The 21938-nt window shown below is 45.3% G+C and overlaps 1 protein-coding gene across 11 annotated transcripts in view; it reads right to left on the bottom strand.

Annotated features, from left to right (window-relative positions):
* KYAT3 (kynurenine aminotransferase 3) overlaps positions 1-21938 on the bottom strand; it is a 496355-nt gene that overhangs the window by 384774 nt on the left and 89643 nt on the right. For 4 of the 11 annotated variants that reach the window (XM_069232317.1, XM_069232316.1, XM_069232315.1 and 1 more), the window contains exon 3: positions 11729-11805. In XM_069232317.1, the coding sequence (XP_069088418.1) occupies positions 11729-11770 (42 nt within the window). In that variant the 5' untranslated portion in view covers positions 11771-11805. Of the gene's footprint in view, positions 1-11728; positions 11826-21938 lie in introns of all 11 variants that reach the window. The other 7 variants (XM_069232312.1, XM_069232311.1, XM_069232310.1 and 4 more) reach the window with 2 other exon arrangements.

Consider the following 21938-nt stretch of genomic DNA (forward strand, 5'->3'; position numbering starts at 1 on the left):
TGTGAGTGGGTGCAGGAGGGTTTCGGTGGGTCTTTGAGTCTGAGTGGGTCTGTGATTGGGTGCGTGAGGGTCTGAGTAGGTGAGTGGGAGAAGAGATTGAAAAAGAGAGACAAAAAGAGAGGGAGAGAGAGTTTTTTAGGCTTTGATGGATTATATACTTAGAATGAGATATTTCTAGGCACATAGAAAAGAAAAATGTATTTGTCAATTAAAAAGAGTGTGATCACCTTTCAGTATGAACCTTAAACTTTTGAAGTTTAAAAGAAATAAAAGAAGGAAAACAACCACGGGCACACCTGGAGTAGAACCCTCAACTTTAAGTGTTAGGTACTGTGACCTTAACCTTTAGGCCATAGGTGACTCCTTACTGGGATGCTTCCAGACATACCTATTACAGTCAACCCATGCATGTGATTCGAAAGAAATGTGAATGTTTCATCACTAAGAAGGTTTAACCCATTTGCTGCCAGGTCATTGCCCCCTCAGGTGCCAAGGCTTTTTTTGGCTATTTGGGGCAGTTCACGCTTAGGCCCTCATAACTTTTTGTCCGCATAAGCTACCCACGCCAAATTTGCATCTTTTTTCCAACATTTTAGGGATTCTAGAGGTACCCAGACTTTGTGGGTTCCCCTGAAGGAGACCAAGAAATTAGCCAAAATACAGCAATTCTTTTTTTTTTTTTTTTAATAAAAACAGGAAAAAAGGGCTGCAGAAGAAGGCTTGTGTTTTGTCCCCTGAAAATGGCATCAACAAAGGGGTTGCGGTGCTAAAATCACCATCTTCCCAGCTTTCAGGAACAGGCAGGCATGCCCCATTTTTCAACACAATTTTGTCATTTTACTGGGGCATAACCCCGTTTTCACTATTTTTTGTGCTTTCAGCCTCCTTCCAGTTAGTGACAGAAATGGGTATAAAACCAATGTTGGATCCCAGAAAGCTAAACATTTCACAATAGTAGACAATATTCTAAATTCAGCAAGGAGTAATTTGTGTAGGTCCTACAAGGGTTTCCTACAGAAAATAACAGCTGAAATAAAAAAAATATTGAAATTGAGGTGAAAAAAACAGCGATTTTTCCTCCACGTTTTACACTGTAACTTTTTCCTGCGATATCATATTTTTTAAAGCAATATACCGTTACGTCTGCTGGACTCCTCTGGTTGTGGGGATATATAGGGCTTGTAGGTTCATCAAGAACCCTAAGTAACCAGAGCCAATAAATGAGCTGCACCTTGCAATGGGTTTTCATTCTATAATGGGTATACAGCAATTCATTTGCTGAAATAAAAAGAGTGAAAAATAGGTATCAAAAAACCCTTAGTATTTCCAAAATGGGCACAAGATAAGGTGTTGAGAAGCAGTGGTTATTTGCAGATCTCTGAATTTCGGGGTGCCCATACTAGCATGTGAATAACAGGGCATTTCTCAAATAGACGTCTTTTTTACACACTGTCTTACATCTGGAAGGAAGAAATGAAGAGAAAGACAAGGGGCAATAACACTTGTTTTGCTATTCTGTGTTCCCCCATGTCTCCCGATAAAAATGGTACCTCACTTGTGTGGATAGGCCTAATGCTCACGATAGGAAACACAACATGGACACATCACATTTTTACATTGAAATCTCACGTATTTTTTGCAAAGTGCCTAGCTATAGATTTTGGCCTCTAGCTCAGCCGGCACCTAGTGAAACCTAACAAACCTGCACATTTTTTTAAAACTAGACACCTAGGGGAATCCAAGATGGGGTGACTTGTGGGGCTCTCACCACGTTCTGTTACCCAGAATTCTTTGCAAACCTCAAAATCTGGCCAAAAAACACTTTTTCCACTCATTTGGGTGACAGAAAGTTCTGGAATCTGAAAGGAGCCACAAATTTCCTTCCACCCAGCGTTCCCCCAAGTCTCTCGATACGAATGGTACCTGACTTGTGTGGGTAGGCCTAGTGCTTGGGACAGGAAATGCCCCACACCATTATCTGGACACATCAAAATTATCAAATACAAAACTACCTGTCTTGCGGGGGCACCTGCGTTTTTGGTCCTGGGCTCAGCAGCTATCTAGGAAAACCTACCAAACCCAGACATTTCTGAAAACTAGACATCCGAGGGAGTCCAGGGAGGTGTGACTTGCGTGGATCCCCCAATGTTTTCTTACCCAGAATCCTCAGCAAACCTCAAATTTAGCCCCCCCCCCCAAATTACATTTTTCCCACATTTATGTGTGGGATCACAGCACCTGGACAAATTTCCAATTTCACACCACCCAACGTTCCCCTCAGTCTCCCGGTAAAAATGATACCTCACTTGTGTAGGTGGGCCAAGTGCCTTTGATAAGGTAGAGCCAAAAACATGTTGAAATTGAGGGGGAAGCAAAGTGGGTCCAAAAGGGCAGTTTGAAAATAAACATTTTTAGGCTGACAAGTGCAGCAGAATTTTTATCGGCATAGATGAGACAATGTTGGGTGGTAAGAATTTTGTGGATTCCTGCAGATTCCGGAAGGTTTCATCACAAAAATGTGGGAAAAATGTGTGATTTCCAGCAAAGTTAGAGGTTTGCAGGGCATTGTGGGTAAGAAAATGGTGCGGGGTGCATGTGACGCACACCACCCTAGAATCAACCAGATGTTTAGTTTTCAGATGAGTCTAGGTCTTGAGGATTTTTCTACATGGCTGCGTCTCAAAGTCAAAAAAGTGCAGTCCTCACCATTCCAAGTTGGACGATTTTGAGATCTCATGGCCCAAATGTAAAACCAAAACCCAAAATTAGCAAATGTCCTCTTGCTTGCCGTGGGATAAGATATTTTAGTGTGCAGGGGGAGAGCTGAAAGACTGTTACCCCCTTCAGTTTGGGTGCAGGCATAACCAGGCCCATACTGGTTGGTAGCCACCACCCCACTATTTTTTTTGTTTTTTAATTCCCTGGCATCTAGTAGAATTTCTGCCCCCCGCCAGGGTGTGGATCAGGGGCAACTGCCCAATCTGCCCACTGGTTGGCAGAACAACTTTGGCCCCATTTATTTGGGGTGGGGGGTATGGCCATAACCTCACCCTCTTAATTTGAAAAGAAAATCTTCCCTGGTCTCTGGTGGGCTTTCCGCCCCCTTTGGGGGCAGGTGGGCCTTCCAAAAATAAACCGATCTGCCCCCAAAGGGGGGCAGATATGGCCAATAGTAATGTGCCCCCAGGGTGAGCGCCCTTTGCCCACAGGGCTGCCCCCCCAAACAAAACACACACAGCAATCCCTGGTGTCTAGTGTTTCTGCTAACAAAAATAGGCCGATCTGCCCCCAATGTGGGGGGGGGGGGGGTGTGGAAATGGAAATGACCTAAATACAATTTGCCCCCCAGGGGAGCGACCCTTGCCTAAGGGGTCGCTCTCCACATATAACAAAAAAAATATATATATTACTGGTGTCTAGGGGTTTTCTACCCCCCCCGGAGGCAGATCGGCTTAACTATAGTAGGCCAATCTGCCCCCAGGAGGGGCAGAAATGGGCTAAAAATAATTTGGCCCCCCGGGAACCGTGTGCCAGGACGAGACCAGCTTGCCCCGGGCACCCTGGGGAATAAAAGTCATAACTCTAGTAAATAAACAAACACTCTGGGAAGCGATACCAGGATTTGAACCTTCAGCCTACTGAGTGACAGCACAAGAGTGTGACCATTAGGCCAGAAGTGACTCTGTTCCACTCTGCAACCAAACGTAACTATAACATTTGTCCCATGCATCTTGCTAGTCTTACTCTTTGAAGTCATTGTATGGAGAGACCATTGCAATGACAATCTCTCTCTTTCTCTCTCTTCCATCCCACTATGGGGCATGGATGGTATTTTGCCAGTCCAAAGCTGTAATACTGTGCCTAGAGTGGTGAATGGCTTTTATAATTTTACAGCTTGGCCAGGATGACACTGTGTCAATACTATACTTAAAGATTCTGCTGTACAAATGGCAAAAGACTTTGTCCCGCTCTAGCCTGGCGTAGATAGCACTATGCTGATCTGATGCTTAAAAACTTTGCTAGATAAACAGACATTTAAGGTAAGCAAATCTAGAGTGTCGCTGGTGTTGCAGGGAGCTCCTTATTGGAGTTGTTCTCCGCATAAACTTGGGAATGTCCCAGAGTTCTCCCTTTTGTTTTTTTGCATAATGTATGTGTCACTCTAACCCTGAAAGGGATTTGTTTTGAGAAATACATACATATATATATACATATATATATATATATATACATACATACATACATACATACATACATATATATATATATATATATATATACACACACACACACATATATTCACCATTTATAGTAATTATAACTTGAGCCCTGAAGGTACCATAACTCACACCCCTGCCATACATGCACACTGCTATCATAAATTATGCAATTTCAGTTGCCAGCAATGATGTTATTAATGCTGTCAACAAGCATATCAAGAATAATATATGTGAGGGTCCAAGCAGTGCATGGCGAGAGTCCAGTTATTTTTTAGTTTAAAATGTTACATAGCAACTGCCATTGTCAACTAACTAAAGTCACCTTAACCTTTTTTTTTCTTTCAGTGAATTTATAAGTTTGTTTGAACATCTAATTATAACTGTTACTTTAACATTTGCTTTTTTAGTGAAGTTCTAGGTTTTTTAATGCAAGTCACTGTCAATATATAAAAAGCAGGCCTACTGGTTTTGTCAGGGAGTGACTACATTAATATAAAAGACAAACACAGTGGCTTTGTCTAGGAATCATTGCAAATGTCGGTCAGTAAACACTAACAGATCATTTGTAATCAAAACTACATTACATAGGTGTTAAAGTTTTTCTTTTACAATCCTCAAACCACACAATGCAGCCATAAGGCAAACACAAAGGTTCCCTGCAATCCCAAGCTGAAGAGCAAAAGCTCTAGTTCTGAAAATGCTTAGAAATATAATTACAATTTCCTGGGATCATGTCCTATATACCGAAAGAAACACAGGCTTTTTTTTTTTTTTTTTAACTTATTTCTAGGGAGGTGCTGCACTGCTCCCAGTCTCCCTCCCTCTCCCCCCAAACACTTAAACATGCTGGTGGTACCTCTGCAGAGATTGGGGCAGCACCATGCAGCAAAATGTATGTAAATTATCCTCTGGAGGACATTACGGGCGTACTTGCCAGAAGCAGTAAATAAGTGAGCGGTTCTGCCACTCATTTATAATTCCTATCCTAGTTCTTGGGAGTTGGGCTTTGTGGATGTCCTGGTCACACCCCCACTGCACCCTGAAAACATCCCCATTCTATTGGGCTGCTCAGGAGCAGCCCACTTTAAAAAAATTAAAAAAAAAACATTTAATTGAGTTCCCCATTTTTAATGTTGGGGCAATGGGGAAAGGCACATGGTCCCTGCAACCCAGCCAGCTCACTTGCCAGCACTCATCCTGGGTACCAGCAGGGGCAGTCTCAATTAGTTTGCTCCCACGTGGTAGAAGCAGCTTTTATTTCTGGTTCCGCCGGGTAGAAGCAAAGCTATGTTTCCTGCCCAGGAAAGTGCAGACAGGGAATTTGATTTTTGACCTGTGAACTGGGGGATGGTGGCCCTAGGTCAGAGCCCACTTTGCCCATGCCTTAAAAAGTTTTGGTCTTCCCCTGATCAGAGCTCCCTGCATCCATCAATAGAATTCACACGCTTTGAGTCCTTTGTATGGGGTAGCTGGGGCTTTAAATGACTCAGGGAGGGGGAGTGCATACCCCCCTCTCCAATATAAATATATGTGCCCCAGGGGATGGGGTCCCTGGCCCTTTTGATGGCTTAGGGAGAGGGGGTGTACAAGAGAGGTCCCACATCAAAATAAAATAGGCCCCAAGGGATGGGTTCCTAGGGTCATTGCAGTTGCGCTGACCCTCCCCCCACCAGACCCCAACCCATACTGAGGGTCTTTTATTTGAAGAGTGGGAGCCAAGCTTTGATTTTTTTTTTTTTTTTTTTTTTTGGCATGCATCTGGTGTAAAAAAATAAATATGCTTTTGTCCTGAGGGTAGGTCCTACCAGCTCAAAGCTCAGGGTGCCTCTACCCTGCCCTTTTATATGTTTTTTCAATCTTTTTACAGGGCAGGGAACTGAGTTCTTAAATCCTAACATGGCTGCTGCAATATCTTTGTTGATATTGTGACAGTCAATCGGATCTTACCTTATGGTGTGTAAGGTCTGTAATATGCATACAGGGTCAACCTTAATTTTTCAACACTATTGAATTGATTTTTGCTGAAGTTCTGGTACTGTGGGAAGACAATTTCAGACAATTACACTTTTTTTCTGATATAAGATGCTGGGGTTGATTCTACATTACCTCACTGTAAGAAACTGGAGGATTAGTTGAAGGGGATGAGAACTCACCTTAAATAATATTCACAATCATTGTCAGGATGAACCACAAATGTCAATAAATAAACCTTTGCATATCCCTCTGGTAGCTGGTCACAAAGCAGGCAGGCTTAACTTAGAGGCAATGTGTAAAGTGTTTATACAGTACTCGAACAGTAATGAAGTGGAATCAGAACACAGGAAAAATACCATACCAATTTTTTATGAAAAACAGAGTATATTTAAAATAAAAAAAATGACTGAAAAATGAAAAAAATCCTTTAAGTAGAATGTGAGATGAATTATAAAAGTTTGAATTACAAACAGTCCCAAAAAGCACGAAGCACCAGCCATGTTTTTAGGTATAGGTAGACCGTCAAAGTCAAAAGTTAAGGCCAACTGTGATGGAGTGCATGTCAGTTACAGGGACCAGGTTTCTTGGGTGGAAAGTTTCCCTTCTGACCTAGAAACATCTATGGAGAAACGGTGGTCAGTGACAAGCTGCACGCTGGATTCCGACGAGGGGCTTGAGCAGGCTGATGAGTAGGGTCCACTGTGGTTCTGAACAAAGATGAGAAAGCTCTGAGCTGACGACATCTCTGCTCAGGAAGGCTTTGACAGGTTGCTGCTTGGTGTCGTTCCCAATGAACGAACTTAGAAACTTTTCAGGAAGTCACATCTTCTTCAGCAAGGCAAGCCAGACAGCTAAGGCCAAGTAATGTGACGTCTATGGCTGCAGCTTCAATGGCAATCCCAGTCTCCTTCAGTTCTCCAGGAAGAAAGTTGGCAAAAACATTTTAAGTCCCAGCTTTTGGAGGGTGGTCAAGAGGAGTACACTCTAGCATCAGCCAAGGGTCCAAAACCTGGGTGGCACCAGTTGGGGGTTAGGACTCACTCAGAGGAAACATTGGTGCACACTACCCCTCTCTCTTCAAGATCAATATCCCAGAGCACAAAATATTAGCAATTTACAGTTCAATAGTGGTCAATGCCAGCGACACTTCCGGCTGCCGAGCTCTTTTGTGGTTGGGCCTCCTGGTGGCTAAACATGATTTTGGTATACAGTTAGAACCATGTCCCTAGCCCATAGGCCCTCTGCAAGCCAAAATCAGACCTTTCTAATCTCAGGAGCTGCTTGGGTGAGGCAGAAGGTCTGTAGGGCTATCTGGATAGAGTTTTTCCTCCCACTGCCACCCTACGTGCACTCGGGCTGAAAGGTTGGAACAGCAGAGAATGTTTTGTTTTTGCCATTTACGTAACACTATTATTTATTTAAGGTTGTATTTCAGTTTCTGCAATGTGGTTGACAATGATAATAATTAGCCATGTGATTAAGTTGGATAACCTTTCTATATTGACATTGTTGTGTAAATGTTTCTTATCGTTTGACTTAAAGGAGGCTGCAGTGCAACCCTATTTTACAGGTCCTCGTGCAGCTCCTCCTGTCCAGCATGCCTGCAAGCCACCCTCTGCTGCCTTGGTTTGTGCCGTTCTTCTGCTCCTTTTTCCCCTCTCTTCTGCTCATTTTTCTGCTCCTTTTTCCCTCTCTTCTGCTCATTTTTCTGCTCTATTCCCTGTTCTCGTTTTTCTACTCCTTTCTCCCTCTCTTCTGCTTTTTCTGCTCCCTTTTCTCTCTCTTATGCTAATTTTTGTGCTCTTTCCCTTCCCACCATTTCCCTCCTCTCACAGTTTTCCACCTCCCAAACCCCTGGACCCCGCCCTCCCCCGAGATCTACTTATTTGAGTCCCCAGCACAGCTGCACCACTGGCGCACCAAAGGCAAGCCCATTTGCGCCTGTCCACAGCTGGACTGTGCCCAGCACCAGAACCCTTGGCCCTCCTGCGATCTGCCGTTACACCACCAAGGGGCTCCCGACTGTCGGCCCTGCAATCAACCAAAGGACCCTTCACCTGCTACCACTGCCACTTCTCATGCAACACAGGTCGGCTAGCCCGCATGGGACACCACGCCACTTCTGCCCAGAAGACCAAAAACGACCCAGAACCACTACAATGCATCCTGCTCAACGCCCGATTCCTCTGCAAGCATTCCACGGAAATCTGGGACACCATCAACACCCTCTTCCCTGACGTACCACTTTGTCCTACTCGGCGACCTTACTTTCCACATCGACAACCCTAACAATGCCAACTCCACTACCCTCCTCGAGAATCTGAACAACAACAGCCTCACCCAACTGGTCACCTAACCCATGCACAAAGCCGGTCACACTCTCAACGCCATCTTCACCGCGAGTGACAGAATCAAATTCAGCCATGTCACAGAACACACCTGGACCGACCACCCCATCGTCCACTTCATGATCGTTGACGCTCAGCACGTCATCTCCAAGCATCACAGCTCCTCCTACCGAACCTGGAGCAAGGTAACCAAGACACAGTGGGCACAGACCCTCAGCACCACCCAAACCGAAGCATCATCAGACACTGACCAAGCCGTCCACAACTTCTCCGTATGGATCACCAACTGCTCCAACAGTCGCCCCATATAAACCAGTAAATCTCAAAACACGCCAGCTCAGAACCATCAAGTGCAACTGATACTGACTAAAGAAACTATGGCATTCAACAAAGGAATCCCTCTGAAAGAGCCACCCATAAAGCAGCCCTCAGCAAAAACCACCTACTTGACGACTTACAGTCAGGTTTCCGAGACAACCACAGGATTGAGACCGAGCTGATTGCTGCCACAGACTACATCAGATCTCACCTTCACCACAGAGAAACTGTGGCCCTGATCCTCCTCGACCTCTCTACTCACCGTCTTCCACCACACCCTCATTGACAGACTCTACAAAATTGGCATACAGCAAAACGCCCTCAAGTGGATCATCTCTTTCCTTAGAGGTTGCACACAGAGCATCATGGATGCTTCCCTTCACCTTCGAACCCAAGGACATTATATGCGGCGTACCCCAAGGACCTTGCCTAAGCCCCACCCTGTTCAACACCTACACAACCCCCCCTACCCCCACAGACATTATCAGATTCAACATAATCTCCTACCTTCACAGCATTCAACTAATCCCATCAGTCACCAAGGACCCCTCCAATGCCAAAGCCAACTTCTGCGACGCCATGACCAACGTAGCCAACTGGATGAGAGACAACTGCCTCAAACTCAACTCCGACAAGACAGAAGTTCTTATGTTTGGGAAGAGCACCTCCACTTGGGACCAGAGTGGGTGACCAGCAGAAGTCGGACCAACGCCCATACCCACAGTCCAAGAACGAAACCTAGGCATCACCCTCGACAACAAACTGACTATGAAACAACAAGTCAACACAGTTGTCTCCTCTGCTTCCACACCATTGGCATGCGCCGCAGAATCTTCAGATGGATCCCAGTAAACATCAGAAAAAAACATCACCTAGGCCCTTGTCTCCAGCTGCCTCGGATATGGCAACGCTCTCTATGCAAGTATCTCCTCTCTGCTTCTCAAAAGACTCCAGACCATACAGAATGCGGCAGCCAGACTTATCCTGGACTTCCCCAAACGGACCCACATTACCCCCATCCAGAAGAGATGCCAGTTTGCGATCCTCATGCACACTTACAAAGCTCTACACAATCAAGGACCGTCCTACATCAACCAATGACTGAACTTCTATCTAACCTCAAGACACCTGCGCTCCTCCTCTCGTGCCCACGTGCACACCCTCTGCATTCATTGTAGCCACAGAGAGGGGCGCTCCTTCTCCTACATTACTGGCAAGACCTGGAACAATTACCCCCATTTGGCAGAGACTTGCCACCCTCATCGCCCAGATACCCCGAGGGGTGACAGTGCAGTGCTTTTCAAATTCGGAATGATTGATTTGGAACACATAAAGCATTATATATACATGTACTACTTTTTAAATACCATGCACCCTGTCCTATGGGCATTTAGTGTCTTTCTTATGGGTGCCATATCCTAAAAGGGAAGATTTAGTTCTAGCAAAAAGCTTTAATTTGCCAGGTCGAAATGGCAATTTAAAACCCAGGGGCAGGCCTGGAGACATGCTTTACAGTGCTCCTTTAGTGGATGGCACATGAGTGCTGCAGCCCAAAAGTAGCATTTAATGTATGGTCTCTGGATACATGCAGTGCCATAAACTAGGGGCTTATAAGAAAATTAAATATGCCAATTAAGAATAGATCAATTTTACCATGTTTACAGGGAGAGCATAAGCACTTTACCACTGGTTAGCAGGAGTAAAGTGTACAGAGTCCTATGGCCAACAAAAACAGGTCCAGCAAAAGAAGGCAAAAATCAGGCGTGATACTGCTTAAAGGGCAAATTTCAAACACTCACAGAAAACAGACACAGGCTACACAGCATACAAAACACGACATAAGGAACACACACACCTTGGTGAATTGACCATCCTGAGACACAGGGCTAGCTGGTAATTGGGGAGATTACGTAAAAAATGGCACTGGGCCCGAATGTGACCTCTCAGGAGGTGAAGATGAGTTCTTAATGCCAGGATCCTATGAGGAGCATGTCCCATTTACCAATATCAGCAATACATTTTGGGACAAAATTTGCTAGGATTCCCGCTTTTAGGGTCAGGGTATTTCAGTAATTCCATATTATGAACTGCAATGGTTCATGCCTGTCGGTCAGGTATACACACGTTTTTTGTTATTGAAACACACTTTTTTGTGTCAGAACCAATGCTGAGCAACTGTCAACTGGTCATCACAGATTCAGTACTGAAAAAACATTTCATAGGGTGTGCTGAGTTGATCTTTCGCTATTCTAAATGTTGAGTATTTGTGTGACTTTTCTAAAAACAGTTCTGCCTCTAACTCAATCCAAGTTCAGGCTTCGCCAATAGACTGCCCTCAATGCACTTTCCAATCCCAGGAAGGCGGGCAAAACATTTTGTCAAAACATGAGTGGCAATACAATTTTTTTTTTGGGCGTGGCACTTTTGTGTTCTGTGTCTGTCAATTAATGATTATTTCAGTATATCTGCTCTACCTAAGCATATCAATAAATACATTCCTTCTTGTCCTCCTTAGTTAGTAAGACGCAATTCCTTGATGTGGGTCGTGGAGCCAAAAACAGCACACTACTTGATTTTAATTCTGATTCTTGACCATTATTGTGAGAGGGTATCAAGTTTATAACCAAGAGAAAATAAGAACACTATGCTGAAGTCTTTTTAATAAAATTACAATTTTCAGTTACACCTAACTATAGAAATTGGAATTAATACCCAGCACTTTTGGCAATCGACATATTTTCACAATCACTACTTTACGCTAGCATTGACATCTTTTGTTTAAATATGTCAGAGTTAACAGAATACTGCACCCTTGTATACCAAACCGACAACATGCAGAAACCCATTAAGAGTAATAGACATACATACAGTAGAGGTGGAGATGGTGCGGCTTCCAGACTGACGATGCATAAGAAGGGGTACGTTAGGCCGGAATCTGAATGCACCTCGGTAAACAATAAACATACTGTAAGGAAGGAGAACATAAAAAGCCCTTACGAAAAGAAAACACAGCAGCTGACGAAATGCAGGTATTGGCAATATTTATGGACCAGTTTACAAGCATTTACTTGACAACAAGAATGTAAATGAAGCGTTAATGCGGACATATTGTCTTGAGTTTGCAGCGTTAACCAAAGTTCTCGTCACCAAGGAGAGGATTTCTCAGTTTTCATTACTGCATGCTTGCACCCGACCACTAGATCAGTCAAACTAATGGACACTTGATTAATTCTGGAAGCTCCAGAAGTCTTCCATAATTATGTGTTCTGCCTTTCATTCGTGAGCTCCACTCCTTTGCACATGCTCTATTTTCTGTGATCACAGCTTACTTTAACAAATACGTGTTGCAGAGAGAACCAAAACCACAAGGTACTGAAGTTTCGTTTCAAATAAAGCAAGAGAAGAGATTCTCCTTCTCAAAGGAATTAAAAATTACTAAATTGCGTTATTCGAGTACAAGGTGCACCAATTTTACTTTCTTACAAACCAGTAAAACACGGGACCCTGGAGATATGGTAACTTTGGGAGAACTGCTCAAGCATCACTATTACGAAATCGTGATTAGAATACTCCATAGATAGTGCAGATGCTAATTCACGTAGGAGGAAGGTGCTACAGTTAAAACATACATTTCAGCATATGAAAGCAATCATATATTGATGACTGGGTAATTACTTCAAATGTGCATGCTCGGCGCCTATACACGCTTACGACCTTATCATAGCCTGATTGCCACTGGGTACTCAATGGAGCGTTCCACTATATGATCCAAAAAGAACATACATACACAGATTCCAGGAAACTAATTTTACTAAATGTAACTTCGTAAACTATTTCGGGACTAGCCAAAAACTGGATGTCACATTATGTCTGTACATCTCCAACCTCTCTGCGTTAGTCTTCGTACCCTGGCGATAGCACACTTGCTCTTGCCTACGATATTTATGTTTTAACTCCCTCAGTTGTGAGGAGAACCAAGGAGCAGACGGTCTGCTCCTGCGACTCTTGACAATTTTCAAAGGGGCGTGATTAGAGAATGCAGCTTCTAACCAATCTGAAAATGCCCTAGTCGTGGGTTTACCTTCGTTTATAAAATCAGAAAAGATCTCTCAAGGGGATCTACCAGATCTGGAAGAGATATTATTCCAGGTTTGGACTTTATGTTGTACGCGCAGATTTGGCTGACTGGTGGAAACGTTGACAGTGGATAAATATTTTTTCAGATTATATGTATATTTCTATTTATTTATAGTTTCTTTGGAAAATATGTATTGATACTGTCATAACAATAAAATACACACTCTTTTAAACCTGTCTGACTAAGTATTTTTTACCCATGATTCTAATTATGTATTGTATGTGCATATGTGTGTGTATTCATGTGTGTGTGTGTATAAATATATATATATGTGTATGTATGTGTATATGTTGTTTCTGTGCTTGGCATATTTGTGGATCATTGCATGGCTCCTGGTTTTTGGGTTGTTATACTAGATATCTATGAATTTCTGCTCTCATTTTTCATCACTCTTGTGTCATGTCTCTATCAAACTATCCTCCATTCTCACTCTGACTCATCCCAAATCCCTTCGACCACTTTCATCTCCTAAATATCTCCGCCTAAGCTCTTCCCTCCATCTCCACATCTAACTCACCAAACCTCACTCTACCTCTGTGACCTCCCACACAACCCTACTAAATTCTCCTGCATTCATCTCACCCTGCTACTATGCTCTCCCTAACCCTTCCACATACTCTTCCCCCCTCCGCCCCCCTTTATTTATCCCAAGCCTTTGGATTGAGTAAATGAAGGATATACTCCCAATTAACACTTCTGGATTTCTTTCCTCCTCCACCCCTCCATTACTCCAGTCAATCTAACTAACAAACTCTCATATCCGCGGCTCAAATTAACTCATAATAATACTAAAACTGTACTCATTATTAAATGATACTAATCCATCACTAATTCTTGTTGGGTTCCGGAGTAGCGTGCTACTCATCGAAAAGCGCTTCGACGCCTCGTCAGGGGTAGTAAGCGCTATATAAATAAGATTACAATACAATACAATACAATACAGTAAGGCTAACATTTATAGCCTTGTGGTCTGACCAGGTAAAAGGAGCAATGTCACTCATCATCAGGTCAGAACTGTTGGAGAAGATACCATCAAACACATGACCTATGAGTGTGGGGCCATGAACCCGAAGGGGAAGACTGAAGCTACTTATAATATGAATGAGCAGCTCTGTCTCTTTGTTATTAATATCCTTAAGAGGAAAACTGAAATCCCCTAATAAAGTAAAGTTTGCATGCTGCATAAAAGGTTTAAGAGTGTCCCCTAGATTTTAAAAAAAGCTTGCTTTTAACCCGGGGGGGTCGGTAAATCAGAAGTTCATTAAAGAAAGATTGGTTAGGTAACTTGCATATACGGAACATTGCTTCACATACAATAGCTGGAACTGGTTCACAGAATATTTCAAGATAATCTCAAAATACCACTGCCAAGCTCCCATCCCCATCTTATTTGTCCAGTCAAATCTCTTAGAGTAGCCTCCGGTTAACGCCTCAGCGAAGTCAGGATCTGAGCTAATATCTGCCCAGGTCTCAACCAAAAAGGCTTTCTCGACAGAAAAAATCTTCAACATACATACAGAATTCGTGCCTATGTTTAATTAGGGAGCGTGTGTTTAGCAATATGCAATTCATTGTTTTAGTATTCTTTTCTAGAAGATGGGAGGGGACAACAAGTCTCAGCAAAAAGTTTTGACGGCTGCATTAGATTCACCGGATGAGTCCAATGGCAGTGAACACAATAATAAAATAATAATCAGCCAGGTCAGCATCAGGGATGAAAATCGTAAATGGGGCAAATTTACCCATATAGAGCTCCAACAAATGGGCCTTGGATTAAGAAATATTTTGACTCAAGATCCTGGCCCCAGACCTGGATGGACCAGCATGGACAGGCGCAGATGGGATTGCCTGTGCAGGCCCGTCCACATTCCCAGGCTCAATAAATAGCAAGCCTGGAACGAAGACTAGCCTGCCAACCACGATCTAATCATGGCACCGCCACTGAACACGGCCTTAGTCCCTGTGAAAATCAGGAAAAACGAATTCCAAGTTTACTGAGAAAAGTGCAAATGAGGTCTCAGAAAAGCTGTATGAAAATCAAAATTCTAATCATTATTCAAAATATGAATGTTTAAAAATTAGGTGCAATTCAATTACAGATACCGTGAATATCAAAGCCCAGTATCAGCGTTTAAAACCCACTTCAAACAGAGGTCAGTATGGAGACAAGTAACTATATCTCGTGTGCTAAGGTAACTATAACTCGAACCCTCGCAATGCACTACTAATTCCCCAAACTATGGCACCCTGGAAATCTCTGATAACATCATTGATAATATCAATGTAATATCTGCAATGGAATTTTTGACGAAAAAACTGTGCATGGAGGGGGCGTGGGTTATAGTTACCTTAGCACACGAGTTAGTTACTTGAGATAACTATAACAGTCAGAACCTCATGCACCCACTCACAGCCCCAGTCAGACCCTCACACACACACTCACAGACCCACTGAGACACTCACACATGCACTTAGGTATAGTTACCTTAAGGCACGCATTTTAGTTCCTTGAGCTACACCCTACTATAACTGGGGAATTTCTAAGGTTTGTGCATTTAAAATGTGAGCCTAAATATAATGTCCCTGTAACCTTTGTTTTTTTTTTTTACAGTGAACAGTTTTTATTTTAATGTATAGTAATTTTAATTACTATACGTTAATCCAACCACTGCTGCGCACAGCCTTAGGCTGTGAGCGGTGGTGGATGGCCACAGTGAGTGGGTGCATGAGGGTGTCAGTGGGTCTGTGAGTGGGTATGTGAGAGTCTGAGTGGGTGCGTCAATGCGTGTTTGAGTGTCTCCGTGGGTCTGTGAGTGGATGCGTGATGGTCTGACTGTTCGATTGATCTCAAGTAACTATAACTTGTGTGCTAAGGTAACTATAACTCACGCATCTGCCATGCAGTTTTTTCGTAAAACGTTTCAATGCAAAAATGACATTGATATTATCAATGATGTTATAAAAGATGTCACGAGTGGCATAATAGGTGGGTAATTAGCAGCGCATGGTGAGGGTGCGAGTTATAGTAACCTTAAGGCATGAGTTATACTTACTTGAGATAACCTTAACGATAACTGGTGATTTTCTAAGGTTTTGTAAGTTTAAAATGTGAGCCGAAATATAATGTCCCTGTTGCCTTTGGTTTTTAAGTGCATTTCTGTTTTTTTTTTTTTTTTAATTCTATTTCCTTACTATAACGTTCCTGTAACCTTTGTTTTTTTTTCCAGTGAATTTCTATGTTTTTTTTAATGTATAGTAGTTTTTCTTACTGTACTTTAATCCAACCACCGCCATGCACTGCTAGCCACAGGGCTATAACGACCCAACCTTATACCATGCACAGCCTTCACCAATGTGCAGTAGAGGCTGCCCGCAAGACTTGGCCTGCAGCCAGACCCTGCGGCCAAACTCCCTAACCACCCAACACCATGCTGCGCATTGCCCTTTGGCTATGCGTGGGGTGAGTTGTTCAGGGCCTTGCTGGGTGTGAAAATAAGTGTGAGAGGTCGTATCTGGGGGTGAGAGTGGTTGTGGGTGTACATCAGTGTTTTAGTGGGTGCATCAGTGTGTGCGCGGGTCTGTGAGTGGGTGCATGAGGGTGTCAGTGGGTCTGTAATTGGGTGGGTGACAGTCTAAGTGGGTGCGTGAGGGTCTGACTGGGGATCTGAGTGACAGCATGAAGGTCTGAGTGGGTCTGTGAGCGGGTGCGTAGGTGTCTGAGTGGGTATGTGAGGGGGAGAATTGATTGAAAGAGAGAAGAGAAAGAAAGTGAGAGAAAGAGAAGAGATATTTCTATCCAATTTTAAATAAGAAAATGAATATATATATATATATATATATATATATATACACATACACACACATATATATATACACATTGGACTTTTTGCCTTACGCAGGGTCATCCCCAGTCTTTTTTCCTCCTTCCTCCTGGTTTTTCTGACCTCTTGCTGTTGGCTCTAGTACTCTGAGCACTATATCACTGCTGACCAGTGCTAAAGTGCAGGTGCTCTCCCATCTAAAGTTGGCATGATTGGCTTATACCTAATTGGCATTTTTAATTTACCTATAAGTCCCTTGTACAGTGGTATCTCTATACCCAGGGCCTGTAAATTAAATACTACTAGTGGGCCTGCAGCGCTGCTTGCGCCACCCACTGAAGTAGACTTTAAAACCTGTCTCAGGCCTGCTAGCGCAGGGCCTGGTGCACAGTTTTCTGTCACAGGGACCTGGCATTTAAACTTACTTGCCAGGCCCAGAACTCCCCTCTTAATACATATAAGTCACCCGTAAGGTACGCCCTTGCTAGCCTTATGGGCAGGGTGCCATGTATGTAGAAAGGCAGGACATGTGCCATATTGCATGGCCTGTCCTGGTAGTGACAAACAGCCTAACTTGCTTTCTCTTTGCTGGTAGTGCTGCATTCTCATAGGATTGCATTAGAAATGCCCTGCCTTATGTGTAAGGGGTATTGTCTGGTTTATGAGGGGTAGCGTAGGTGTGTTCGGTATGGTTGTGATGGTGATAATAAATGCTGCTTACTGGTGTGTTTTTTTTTTTTTATTACTATCACAGAAATGCCACTTCTAGAAAGTGCACATTTATCTGTGCTTATGACTCTGGTGTTTTGCAGCTTGACTCCAATCCACGTCTGGGCAGAGTGACAGTTGGGGCTTTGTGCATACTTTTCAGACAGCCTGTACACAGGGAGGGTGGAGGTGTCACAGAGGTGCATCTGCATACTGAATAGTCTTCCTGGGCTGAGAGAATGGAGAGGCGGGACGCACCTACATTTGTAAAGGCTGTGCCCTGGCCTCGCACAATAGGGTCGTTTACCCCCTAATTATGTTTGGGGCCTGTGCTGAAGGAGAAGAGGGGGCACTCCCAGAACCAGTTGTAACTGGTTGGAACCTCCTCTCCCTACCATTGTAAAACACTGTAAGAACTGACTATAAGTACAGGGGAATTTTCCCCACAATTTGGAGTCTTTTTGAACTTACCCTGGAACTGGACACAGACTGCTGGAAGGACTCACCAGGAACCGCCATGGACTGCTGCTGCTGTGCTGACCTGTGACCTGCTTGGTCACTGTAAGGACTTGCCACTAGCCTGCACGCTCTTTGCGCTGGCCTGTTGCTGGGCCCCCCTCCAGCTGTGGGCCTGCTTCTCAGGATCTGCGGCCCCGGACCCCTGTATCCATCCTCAGCACGGGGAGGGCTTCGCTTCTTCACCAAAAGTAGCTCTTCTAATCGCTGCCCCCTGTTGTTCCTTTGCACTTTGAAAAGCGCTCTACTGCAGGGAGACATCACCGCCGCGACTCGGGCTCCGTTTAATGCAAAAGCGCTTTTAAAAGTGTATCGTGGTGGCAGAGATCACCACCGCAGCCCGGGGAGGCTGTTTCCTTTTATCACGAGTGGAGTGCGCTTACTGGTGCCCCCGGGGCCCGAAGAAAACCTTCTTGTTGTTCCCTGGAGCAAGCGTGCTCCTATTGGTGCCCCCGGGGCGAGGAACGCTCTATGGAGCACCCCCGGGGCACCAGCAGGCCCTGCCTTGGGCCAGGACGTCATCAGGAGCAGGAGGGGGAGGAGGACGCCTCTCCCTCGCCTGTGGGACTCCCGGAGGACTCTCCATTGAGTTGCGGCCGGGCGGTAGCCTCACCGGAGGCTCACCCGTGCCGCCGGCTCCCTTGTTGGCCCCCTCGTGGGCCAGAGGCATTTCTTTGGTGGTCTCCCCCTGGTGAGGGCCGGTGGAGGCCCGGGGAAACCCCAGGAGTTCGTGGGTCCCTGGAGGGACCAGTTTTCAATCCAGAGGGGGTGCGTGGCGCCCCCCTCCTCCCTTGAGGATTTCCCTGACTTGGGGCACCCCTCGTGAGGGCCGGTGGAGGCCTAAGGGGATCCGCAGTAATCACAGTCCCCAGAGGGGCCCATCAATTGTACAGGGGATGTGCGTGCCACCCTCCTCTCCTCAAAGGATGTCAGAGGCCCCCGTTTTGCGCAGAGGAGCGCCGGGGGCCCCATTGTTCGTCTTTCAGGCACTGGAGGTGCCTTCATCAAACCAGGTACTCTTAAAGAGACAGTATAAATTCTAAGTTCTTGCTAGAGACTTTGCTAGTTTATATGTTGCCTACCTGTTTGATGTCTTTTTACATATGTATGCAAATGTTCCTTTTATGGGCATGACTTGCTAATATGTGTTTCTAACTTGCTATAGGTTTTCTAATGTTCCTACTATGGGTATTTTATGATATTCGTATGACAAGTGCTTTAATGTGATAACGTGTTTCCTGACTACTGCTTATGTTGCAGAATATTGAGTAACCTGTGTGTTATTTGTGACTACTGCTAGTTCGCAGAGTAACTAATGTGTAACGTTCTGATAACTGCTAAGGTAGCAGGATACTACTGTTATGTGATGTTGGTCTAATAATTACGTTGTGTACAATACAGTATATTTTCATATAATCTGGTGTTGTGTTTCCTTTGTGGTGGGGCTATTGCGTCACATATGTTGTGTGTGTTGTGCAGACGCTTTACACATTGCCTCCGGGTTAAGCCTGACTGCTCGTGCCAAGCTACCAAGGGGGTGAGCAGAGGTTTTCTTGGACGTGCAACTTCCTTGCCCTGACTAGAGTGGGTAAGTTCTGCCTGGCTGAGGTGCATACCCTAGCCAACCAGAAACCCCATTTCTAACATTGGTTGTAAGCGGTGAGGATAGGACTTGCACTTGCACAATACCATTGTGACTCATTATTTCACTACAAGGACTGTGTTTAGACCATCACATGTTTGGCTTCTCTTAACTTTCTCTCTTCGGTCATTTTTCCTGTTTTCAGTTCTCACGCTTGGGTATTGTGGTTGTCACTTTTGAGTTATTTGTACCTTTTCAATATGGGGCTTACCTTTGATTTAGAGGACCTGCCGTTTTACACGCAGGAGGAATTAGAGGGCTTCTGTAGAGAGAGAGGGCTGCTTGTAGAAGGGGACCTCAGGAGATCTCTGAATTTCTTTGAAAGGTTTGTGACATATACCCAGGGAGGGAGTGTGCTTAGGGGGTACCCAGAGGATCCTGAGTGTAGCGAGGGTTCCCAATGGGAGGGCTCCCAGACCTCATCCCTAGAGAGTAGTAGAGAGACTGATCAGGAGGGTGAGAATGACCGGGCAGGGACGCCAGTTGACAGGGAAGGCCCCAGTGATAGGGAGTCCCTTGCTGGGTCCAGTGTAAGAAGCAGGGCTACCTCTCACTCCTGGACGCCTGATGAGCTAAGAGATAGGCGGGAAGAGAGGGACCTGAAGTTGCAGTTAGCGCGCCTAGCTGTTGAGAGAAGGGCTTAGGTAGAGAAGGCCTTAGTGCAAGAAAGGATGGCAGAGGCAGAGAGGGCCTTTGCCAGAGACAGATTCGCTCTAGAGTGCAGTCTGAAGGTTCTGGACTCACCAGCGCTGCAGGTGGAGTCCAGTGGTGGCAGCAATGTAGAGTGCTGTAGCAAAGATGTTCCTCACATACCCATAGATCTGGTACCTAGGTTCCAAGAGGGGAGTGGTTTAAGGAATATGAGAGGGCTCTGGTAGAGCGCAGGATCCCTGAGAGGGATTGGGGGACTGGCCTAGGGACTCTAGAAGAGAGTGAAAGGGAGGGGTACTCCACTATGAAGAACGCACTGATTGAGAAGTATGGTTTTTCCCCTGAGGAATACAGAAAGAGGTTTAGGGGTGGTAAGAAACTGTCCCACCAGTCTTGGGAGGAGTTTGTGGAGGATTGCTGCATTGCACTAGATGGATGGGTGAAGGTTAGCAGAGTAAACAATTTTGAAGGGCTGTTTTATCTGATTGTCAGAGAGCACCTGCTTCGTTGTTGTTTTTCAGAGTTACGCCAACACTTGTCAGTGTGTGAGCTCACTGACCCCAGGAAGCTTGCAAAGGAGGCAGACTTCTGGTTGCGTACCAGAGGGTCTGGTGTGGCATTAGGGGGTGTTCCTAATGAGAGTGGTCTAGGTGTTTCCCAACCAGGTGGGGTGGGAGAAAGGAATGGAGTGTCCCAGGTAGGTCCCAGTGGACTGGGGTGGGTGAGGGACCCCATGTCCCGTCTCAGAGGAGAGGGAATGGGGCTGGGCTGAGGCACAAGGTGCCCGAGATCCCATCCCAGGTCCTGGAAGGTTCCATGAGGGAGCGCCAGGAGAGGACCCCAGCCTGTGCCGTAGGGCCAGCTGTTTAGAAGGATCCCATTTTGTCAGTAGGACTTAGGTGGGTGGCTGGTGATAGTGTTCCGCCGGTTCTGTTGTCTGGTAGTCTCACTCCAGAATGGAGGAGGCGGAAATCCAGGTGTAGGGTTGAGAGGAGGCTGCGGGCCCCAGTGGAGAACCTGGTGGGTCAGGGGTCAGCTCTAAAAGCAGAGCCCCCCAGGAATGACCTTGGTGAGACCATTTCTGGATTGGGGGGAATCCAGACTATGTCAAATGGGCAGAGGTCAGGAGACCTGTGCCAGCCAGACTCTTGGGTGGCCCTTGGGGAATGTGTTTCCCATGTGGGGGGTAGGTGTGCCCCCCAGGAAGTCCTGGTGCGCCAGGCAATGGTTCAACCGCAGGGTGGTGACTCTGGGTAGGATGATCAGGTTCAGGGGGTAAACTCTGACCTGAGGGGGAGTAGGTGTGCTCCCAAGGAAGTCCTGGTTCGCTGGGCAATGGTCCATTCTAAGGGTGTCGTCCCTGGACTAGATAGACAGGTTCAGGGGGTAAACTCTGACCTGGTTGGGTCGGTTAGTGTGCTCACCCCCATGTGAAACTTCTGGTGGCTTCTCCCAAGGTGGGGAGACGCAGAACTCTGGAAATGGGGTTCAGGGAGGGGGAAGCCCACCCCAGACCCCGGTGCAACCCAAGGGTGTCGTCCCTAGGTTGGGTGGTCAGTTGCAGGTAGTGATCCTGGGCTGGCGAGAGAGTTGTGCAGGGCT

Source organism: Pleurodeles waltl, chromosome 4_2 (genome assembly GCF_031143425.1).
Source record: "Pleurodeles waltl isolate 20211129_DDA chromosome 4_2, aPleWal1.hap1.20221129, whole genome shotgun sequence".
NCBI classification, from domain to species: domain Eukaryota; kingdom Metazoa; phylum Chordata; class Amphibia; order Caudata; family Salamandridae; genus Pleurodeles; species Pleurodeles waltl.